The 9871-nt window shown below is 42.0% G+C and overlaps 2 protein-coding genes across 2 annotated transcripts; one reads left to right on the top strand and one right to left on the bottom strand.

Annotated features, from left to right (window-relative positions):
- Positions 1 to 207: 207 nt before the first annotated feature.
- Positions 208 to 1641, top strand: trappc2l (trafficking protein particle complex subunit 2L). The gene is made up of 5 exons (XM_086181950.1): positions 208 to 256; positions 526 to 698; positions 1027 to 1114; positions 1364 to 1443; positions 1512 to 1641. The coding sequence occupies exons 1-5, from the start codon at positions 224 to 226 to the stop codon at positions 1555 to 1557; spliced, it is 420 nt and encodes a 139-aa protein (XP_086038076.1). The 5' UTR covers positions 208 to 223; the 3' UTR covers positions 1558 to 1641.
- Positions 1642 to 1663: 22 nt separating this feature from the next.
- On the bottom strand, positions 1664 to 5876 carry pabpn1l (PABPN1 like, cytoplasmic). The gene is made up of 6 exons (XM_086181941.1): positions 5631 to 5876; positions 4410 to 4533; positions 3977 to 4044; positions 3793 to 3899; positions 3553 to 3640; positions 1664 to 2312 (listed from the first exon to the last, which is right to left on the bottom strand). Exons 1-6 carry the CDS (start codon positions 5703 to 5705, stop codon positions 1983 to 1985), a joined length of 792 nt encoding a protein of 263 aa, XP_086038067.1. The 5' UTR covers positions 5706 to 5876; the 3' UTR covers positions 1664 to 1982.
- Positions 5877 to 9871: the final 3995 nt, after the last annotated feature.

Here is a 9871-nt window from a genome sequence, read left to right as displayed (position 1 = left end):
ATATATATATATATATATATATATATATATATATATGAGATTTGATGGATTTATAAAAACAATCAACTTTAAGATTTAGACTTTTATATCGTTGTTTTAGGACGAAAACCAGAGAAATTGTAAAATTCAGAACTTCGAAGGCGTTTTGTTACTATTTTTCTTATAGTTCGTGAACGCGGCACATCACATGATTCCATTTGACAGGCGGAAGAGAAAAACTAACATGGCGGTGTGCATAGCAGTCATCGCAAAAGAGGTAATGCTATCTGCTCATATTTACAATTACCTACAGCATTTATGACTGCAAGAATATTCTACAAAATCAAATTATCATCTCTGAGTAAATTTCACTTTTCTCTATTTACTAGATGATCCAGCAAGTTGAAATCCCGCTAATCGTAGCAAGCAATATACATGTTAGCATTGTTTCAAGCTAGCTGGTGTCAAAATTGTAAACATCTCAGTCGTAGTTCTGCAGGTTGAGTCGTATTATTGTCCTCTGTCGTGTCTTTTTTACCCCCCCAGAACTACCCGCTGTACATCCGCAGTGTTCCCACTCAAAATGAGTTGAAGTTCCACTATACGGTTCACACGTCCCTGGATGTGGTGGAGGAGAAGATCTCAGCTGTGGGCAAGTCTCTAGGAGACCAGAGGGAGCTCTACCTGGGTCTGCTCTATCCTACCGAAGACTACAAAGTGTATCCTTAACTGTATGTAAACATTTCTATTCATCTCGCACTTTCGACCGGAGGGACAACATATTCATCACATTTAATTATTGATATAATGTGTGCAACTCTCCTGACCTCAAGTTGGGTCAGGTGTTAGATGAATGACAATAAATAATTTGTTAAAAGGCGGGAATAAATAATTCAGTCAATGGAACAGAATCACTGTTCACCTCATAATCAGAATCACCTCATACAGTAAATAACAGCAATGAGTGAGTGAGTTCATGTTGTGGCCTAAAAAGTACAAGATTTCCTTGGTAAAAATATTAGTCCATATCCTTGACTTTCTTAATAGATATGGGTACGTAACCAATTCCAAGGTGAAGTTTGTCATTGTTGTGGACTCGTCTAATACCTCATTGCGGGATAATGAAATAAGGAGTGTAAGTACAGTCTATTGAGTGAGTACACGTTCAAACCCTCAAGAATTTTTTCTGTCTGGCTATTCAGTCCTCCTGCGCTCTGCCTTTCATTTCTTCACTAGTTATCGAATGACTTATCATTGTGTGCCAAAATCTAAATTCTAACTTTTCATACATAATCAGAAAAGATTCAGTCTTGCATCACGTTACCTTCTTGTTTTTATCGACTGCATTCAGTGTCAGAAGTCTTGGTTTTTCTTACTTTTCCAGATGTTCCGAAAATTGCACAACTCATTTACTGATGTAATGTGCAACCCATTCCACAACCCTGGGGACCCCATTAAGTCCAAGTGAGTTAACGTGAGTAAAATTACATCTAAACACATGAAGATTTTAATCACTGCTGTGGTTTCCCCAGGGCTTTTGATGGCATTGTTTCTGGAATGATGGTTCCGTCGGGTTGACATCTGTTCTCCTCCTCCTCTGTACATAAATCCTGCTTTTGTGTTGCTTTGGTTATTGAAATGTAATAAAAACATATTACTGTACATGCATCGTTTTACTACAAAATCAACACCAGGTCATTTTATTTATTCATTCACTTACAGTACATAGCAAAGAAATAAGTTAGTTACACATTACAGGCGAAAACAATACATGTGCATCAAGTTGTAAAAAAATGGTAAGCAGCATAACAACGTGAGATTGTCCCATGCAACCACGGCAACAGAAGCGTATAACAACACCTTAGCAAAAAGCCCTGACCCCAATCTTTACTACATCTACGTGAAGGACTGATGCAGCTTGTAGTCAAATCTTTCAGCTCGTAAACATTTGCTTGTTAAAAATCAGTTTATTCACACACTTGGTAAGCAAGCGGCAGGTGGTGCTAGCGCTGCTGGGGGTAGTGCTCTCCGCTCAACCCTGCCCCCAGCTCCTCGGATGGTGGCGTGATTAGAAGAAGACACGGGTAACGTTTAGGCATCTGTTCATGGTAATCCATGTGTCCCCACTGTCTCTTCCCCACCGAGGAGCTGCCATAGTAAGGGTGAGGTGTTTGGTGTTGTGGCCTGGTAGACTGGTAGCGGAACCTGCCTCGAGAGCTGTTATGGGACCGGGGGGGACGGAATCCTCGCCCTCTGCCTCTGGAGTGGCCACCTCGGTGCCCGCCCCTGTCTGTGGTGCTTATTCCTGGCATGTTGGTCCTCTTGGGCATTACCTGAAGCCGAAATATATCATGATTTTAAAAAATGTTGTATAGTACAAAATAAAATGTCTCAAAACAATTATAACAAGTGCACATGAGAGTGAGCAAGGAGACAAACAGCTTTTTTTTTTTTTTTTTCAAATAAAAGCCTTTTGACACCCCAAATGAATGAGCAGCATCTAACAAATCCATGTATTGAAAGTGGGCCTATCCAGTACATGGACTGCCTAATGATCATCACCACAGCTCACATGGACTGTTCCATCTTCCTGTAATCAAGTGAGATGACAAATCATCTTCGTTAGCATAAAGTGTTTTCAAAGTGGATTCAAGAAAAACCAAAGATGGCCATTTTAAGGGAAATTATCCTCAACTGCCTGACACCCCACTGCTGATGTCAAAGGTCAAAGTCAGCAGACATTAACTGAAGAGTCACCTATTGGTTTTGTTCACTCGCTATAATTGTTTTGAGCAAAGTGGTGAAAGCCATCCAAATGATTAAAAACACCCAGACCAGAACTCTCCTACAGCCTGGAAATAAACAGAAGTCACTTTTAATCGCACATGACATTTGCTTCCTCTGTGCTGCAAATACACATCAACAGCTTTATTAGCACGAGAGAAGCCTGCAAATTAACCTGCAGTCTGCCCGAGACTGTCAGGGATGGACTAAAGTTCTAGCCTGGTGAAGCCATTCAAATCTCTTGAGCTCTAAAGTGGAGCCCCGCAGCTACGTCTCATCTAGAACCACTGTACAGGAAGTAATGAAGCTCCTCACAACTGTTCTCATCGCTCCTCTGCACCCAACAGTAATGTCGCCCCAAATTGGTTCTGGTAGCTGATGTCATTGGCAATGAGTAGTATACAGAAAATGGTGTCTCTTGAAGCAACAAGGTGAAATACTAGGAGAATAAACACCACTTTAAGTGCAATTATTGGAGAAAGAGTCAATAATAGCAATTAACCAAGAACAGGAGAATGCACTTGGTGAAGATAATCAGCAGAAGAGATGTCTTCATCACTTTTCAATCTGGATTTGGCAGGTTACATATTGTGTTACGCTGACTGGCTGCAGGAGCTGTCTGTCGAGGCCGATGCTCCGCCCTCTCAGTGGTTTTAGATAGGAGATCCAGGTGCACCGCAGGGCTCGAGAGGTATTGATAAGAATTCAAAAGTCCAGTTTCGACTGGACATGCAACAATTACATTTTGCCACTTTCCTTCCACATCAACATGCATTCAATGATTCTCACCTTGAGGACTCTTCCTCTGAACAGGGTCTCATGCAGACCGATAGCACTCTGCACAGAGTCACGGTCAGAGAACTCGATGTAAGCAAAACTGAAAGAAAACAAAATAGGTAGAAAACCATGATGGTGGTTCACTCAGAGCGCAATAATCATTTGCTCATGGACTCCACTTGACTGTAAACTTAAAGTAAAGTTGGGTCATATCAAGTAGCTAAGTGGGCTCCATTTTTACTCTGAACTCACCCTTTGGGATGTCCGGAGAACCTGTCACAGAGGATGGTGACTCGGTTGACAGGGCCGCAGCCGTTGAAGTGGATCTCCAGCTCATCTGCAGTGGCTCCATAGTCCACCTGAGGTTTGGTGAACAGTGTCAGAACAAACGGTGAGAGACACATGCTCAGTATGAAGGGAAACATTCAGGCCTTACGTTTCCCACATAGATGGATCTGTTGTCGGCATCAATCCTCTCCTCAGGGGTCATGTTGTAGAAAGGCCCTGAGGAAGAAAGAGACATTCTTGCTTATACACAGCTCCAGGTCAATGATTACTTGCGCCAACATACACATTACTGATAATATTGCTGTTCTGGTGGGGCGAGAGTACAAGGGAGGGAGGGGGGAATATATCCACTAAAAGGACCCTTCTGCTTCCCTGGAAGCTTTGTCTCACTGGGCAGTGATGAGGCACATGTCACCTCCACTCTGTAGCGGCCCAGGTGTTAGTCACATGTGGTTCACTCACCTGCCTTGAGGCTGCAGCGCTGCACACCTGGCTAAAAATACAACATCAAGGCCCCCACAAGGCAGAATCAACTCAACACCAAAGACAAATAATAAAGCACAGGCAGACAGAAGGCTCACCAGGACGAGGGCTGCTGGTCAGGAGCTGCATCTCTCCAGCGTCACACCGGTCTTCTTCCTCCCTCAGTCTCTCCGACTCCTCCATCTCCAGCTCCTGAACTCTGGCCTTGATGGCCGCTAGTTCCTGTGATTGAGAATAAACATCACTTGAAGCCACTGACATGAAAACATGCCACCTTTTGGGTAAACACTTATTTGCTGTACTCCCCAGAGCGAGACAAGTTAGATACCCTTCTCTCCTATGTGCAAGCAGCAGGGAGCTGAGACCCAGGGAGACACACTGGCTGCTGGTTAGCTTAGCACAGTAAATGCTAGTGGATTGACAGTTTACCATACCTCCATCCTGCCTGCTTTGAAACTCTGTTTTCCTGCCTCTGTAGTCTGGTTTAAATGGATATCTTATAAACATTATGCGTAACCCTAGCTCTACTAATGCAGTCACTTTTAGAGGTATGCTCACATGCCACTTCGCTATCATTGATTATGCTAAGCTAACTAAAAAGGTAAGCTGGTCTCTTAAGGGTCCCACCAATCTAATGCTCCTACAGAGGAGAGAATAGTATCCAGGTTGTCATCTGGGGATGACTGCAAATGACGACATTTCCCCAAGAGTCGACGTTTCTTTAAAGTGACACTGAAGAGAAACAAGAAGGTGACAAACAAGTGCAGAAACAAAGATGAGTTGCTTTCATACAGAGCAGGAGGGAGACACCAGGTCATGTAATGAATCTGAATGAAAACGATGTCGTCAGGTCATTTACTGGAGATGATTTGAGTGACGACTGAAGACTTCAAAAAAGGTATGTCTTTAGAAATGAGCTGCATCCAGATGAGCCAAATGCTGGAGTCAATGAGAAGCAGCTTTAATACGCTAAATTCGTTTTACCATCCCAACATCTAGTGACAGCCTGACTGTACCATACCTAAATCCACGTGACTACTTGCATCTGTGCATCTTAAAGATGTTGACTTCCGAGTTCCATCAATTGGTTTTATTAGTGTCTGTAACATCCATTGTTTGTGCGTGTGTGTGTGTGTGTTAGTTTCATGTAGAAATGCGGACCCGACTGTCACTCGGCTTGATGCGGGAATGTGGCTCAGTCGTAGCCTGGAACGTTTAGGTGATGCGCTAGCTTACCACACCTCAGTTTACAGCGCTTGTTAGCATTACAGTAACGTCACTATTATCTCACGCTACTGCTAATAAACAAACACACTCACCGGGTCCTCCGTGTAATGCTCCCCGGCGGCCTCGCCCTCCAGGTAGCCGTAGTCCAGATGATTTTCCGCCGCCATGCTCAATGCTCCAACATGGCATCAGCACCGCCGACCGCAGCCTGCCAATGACGGCCAGAGAAATAGCTCACAGGGGAAAGAAGACGGTACGACGGTTCCACGGACGCAGCACATTTAAGCTAATAAGCATCACCTGTGAACGGGACTGTCTGACGGTGACGTGTTGGGTTTGATTGACAGCGGAGAGGTACACGTGAGAGAGACGCAGGGAGAGGAGGGCGCACATCCCAGAGGCGCATCTAAGACAGACCCCAACACTGGTCACCCGTCCCACCCCATCATTGCTGAGGTTTCAAAGCTAGTAAAATAAATGTGAATTCAGCTGCAGCAAGTTTATAGTTTTTCCTGTATTTAGAATTCCTCAAAATCAGAGTACATTTGTTCTTTTCATATTCAAGTGGGGATCCAAACTCTGACAGACGATGTTTTCTGGTCCATTTATTGTAGTCTCAAGCCAAAAGTATCCAATACAAATTAAGGTCATAGTCAAAATTTGATTAGATATTTAATGTGTCTTTATTTTAGTTGCAGATTTCTTTGCACCTTGTACTTTTTCCATGTTGAAAAGTCAAAGCCAATCAGTAGCAACGTGCATCAGTTCAACTGGATTCAATAAAACTTTATCAAAAAAACAGCAACACATGTACAGTATATACTGTAAAGACTGTAGCACACACCGCACAACCCCAGTACTTCATTCAAACTAGAGATACTCTACTACGACTACTAATGTGCCACAAGTGGAAGTTGCTTGTAACAGAACTGGAGTACTAGCTTTTAAGGATAAGCAAGTATTCATGAGTGCATTTCTTTTGAATATCAGCGCATTGCTGTATTGTTTTCTCAACACATGTGCAAAACCATGTCGTCCTCGTACTTTATTGAGTTACTATTCAGTAGATCCACAATGCCATGCACACTCTTGTAGCTTGTGTAGCCAACTGATATAAACTGGTTGTATGGAGATGCAACTGAATCATCAGAGACTGTTTTGCTGAATCTTTTTGACAAAAGAGTAAATTTGTTTTAATGGTCATTTTTAGGGCTGCAGTTTGTGGTGCCACTCAACAACACAGGTGTGTCGAACATTTTGTTAATCCCATGTATATGAAGTTAGGGGGCAAAATATTAGGAATACTTCCTTGAATCAACCACTACTGTTTAACAGCTCCACAAAATGTATTAGTTTGCGCTGCATACAATGTATTGACGCTGTAATTGTGTTTTTGTCGAAGGGGAAGTTGGTGTATTTTTTTCAAACTTACCAAATACCAAATATTTAAATGCTAGTTTTCGTGAAGTTCTTCAGCCATTCCGAAAATGCGGCGAAACGTTATCTGATCCAAGTGTAGAGTGTAATCTCACATGATTTCAAGAAGAAAAGCAGAAGGAGTGATGAATATTTCATTTCATATTTTAATTACACAGTTACATTGTTCAACACAGACAATAACCTGAATTAGAATGTTTTACAGCTTCACACATCCAACAGAGCGAACAGTTAAAGAGCGGTATTTAGCAACAGGGAGGAAAGCATGCAAGAAATAAATACAAATCAGAATTTAATTCCTCTGGCACAGTACTTCATCTAAAAACGGCAACAGGACAATTTGAAGAGGGAAATTAAACAAAGGAGAAATATTTTCAGCGCCATCCTTTCCTACAGAAACATGTTTTTTTTCTGTAATAATGTATTGCACAATATAGTATAGAATGCTTCCCTACACATTAAAAAAAAAACAAAACCTTTTTTATCAGTTTATCCAAAGGTAGAAACAGGACCATCCTGAGCCATGGCTTTTTAGGAAAACAAGTGCTGTGTCCACTGTTTGCCACTTTAGCTTTCTACTATTCATCAGTGCCTGTTCCACAGGAAGGACGCGTCACCATCAGATGAGCCTTCATTGGTAGAGTTACTGTCTGGGGTTACAGGGAGAGACAAAAGCCAACCTGCTAAAAAATCTGTCTTTTTTAAAACGTGCGTTTTTGCCCAAATCATGTACACAGTTAAACCAACAGAAGAGTGACTGATGTATTTGGATGGTATTCACAGCAGAGCCCTTATGCGTTTGCCATCTATGATATCTTCACAGAGAGTAAAGAAATGTATATGACACCTTGGCATGAATCCCACCTGTTTCATGACCTAATGTGTCTGATATATCCAGCTCAAACTGAAAACTGAAGGGAGAATCTCAGGTGACCCTGCTGGGACACAAACAATAACCAAAAGGGGAATCAAAGCAAGAATAATGAAACTTCTGGTTGTATTTTGGTCATTTATAAGTGGTCTGTTGGGTTTGGTATGTTTATCTGAGGGCTTTCTTGCAGGCAAGGATGCACTTGAGGTTGAAAGGCACTGTCACTACTACAGTTTTGTTTTGATGTGGCTGTAAAGACAGTATTTTACTGCAGAAAGCTGTTGCTACATATCATAAATCTCTCTAATCTGCCTGCGATGTTTTATTAAAGCTCAGAAGGTTTCAAGTACAGAGACGCACAGAAAAATGATAATATTTTACAAAACAAACAGCCTCGTTCACACTCACCCAGCATGCATTCATTTGATCTCTGCAAGGCTTTGTAACGGCGAGAGCTCACAATCAGTAGGCTTTCCCAAGCAGATCCCTCTACTGTTTTCACCATTCAGCATGTACACAGCAAGCACTTTGACTGCTTGAATTCTATACACTTGAAAGCGCACTCTCCTCCCTTGTTCTCTGAGTGTTGTGCATGTCAGACACTTTGGTTAACTTGTATAGTGGAGCTCTCACCTAACTATGTCTGGTCTGTCAATACACACCATATCAAAGCCTTTTATGGCAATGCAGGAGTACTTTGGTATGTGCTTTTATTGGTTTTGGACAACAAATGACATGTGATCAGTTCAGTAAGATGCTTCACTGTCCGTGTTCGTTTGCTAGATGCGATTAAAAAGGCGAGATCTAGTGGAAAAAGATATTAGTCAGCAGTAACGGCAATGCCTTTCAACACCCTTTACAAATCATTTTTAGAAAGATTGAAATGATTTTTTTTTCTGAATGTGCACATCCATGTCTGCTCTTGGCCCAGCTTTTCAAACTCCAGGTCAATGTCTCCTGGTGATTAGCTGTATGGTCACAGGAGGTAGCTTGTGTGAGAGGGGTAGTAAGAGGAGGAATGGGGACATAAAATAAGCTGAGGTCATAGCAAGGTCATCATAACACACATACATGATGCTACACACAGATGCAGGGGGACCTTGTCTCAGATAGTCTGAACCAAATTAAGTATTTCCTTAAACCATCTGTTGTGTTACCTAGTTTTCTGCTAAATCACTCGCTAAAATTTTGGTCCATGTGTTAATGAGACCAATTAGCTTGAACTTGACTAGTTTGTCCCTCTGTGGCACCGGTAGAAGTTAAATTGCCAGTCCACTTATAATTATATTGCTGGTAAATGTGAGGAATGCTGAACTACCCTCATGGTTCTCCCTTCTAATGCTCAAAATTTCAAATCAGTAAAACCAAAATAAGAGAATCAAAATTAGCTTTGTGGTTGGCTTTACTGTAGCTTAACGCTGGCATATTGTTTAGTCCTAAAGTGGCTTGTTATCCTGCACCTGTGCCAAACAAACACAGCTAATCACATGTGCGCGCGCCCGCACTCACACACACGCACAAACACACACACACACACACACACACACACACACACACACACACACACACACACACACACACACACACACACACAGGTTGGTGAGGGTCACTCACTACAGTGGCCTAAAACGTTTTTCACACTGATTCACAACATGGCAAAATCTGATAAATCTGGCATCAAGTATCAGTTTGAAAACTAAGCCACTGTTGAGTCCCCTCCTGCAGCAATTAAACAAATCCAGGCTGAATGAAGCACAGGATGGTGAAGGAACTGTATATAGTTAAGAGGTGAATATTTGACATTATTAAGCAAAATATAAAAGCTGTATTTTCTATAGCATAATGCAAGTCATTCTGTCTCAAATTGTAAGATATTATGGACCAATTCATCCAGAAAATGTTCAGAAAATCCTGCAGTCCATTCACCCTGGATCTGTTTGAACCAGCTAATGTATTTACCTCAGTTACCAACAGTTTCCTCAGCGCAGGGTCACATGACACTTGGATTCTATGAGAATTGAAGGT

This window comes from Aulostomus chinensis, chromosome 2 (genome assembly GCF_037954235.1).
Source record: "Aulostomus chinensis isolate RoL2024-O1b breed Wild chromosome 2, RoL_Achi_v1.0, whole genome shotgun sequence".
Taxonomy (NCBI): domain Eukaryota; kingdom Metazoa; phylum Chordata; class Actinopteri; order Syngnathiformes; family Aulostomidae; genus Aulostomus; species Aulostomus chinensis.
The sequence above is the reverse complement of the archived record's forward strand: the minus strand, read 5'-3'. Positions and strand labels throughout refer to the sequence as shown.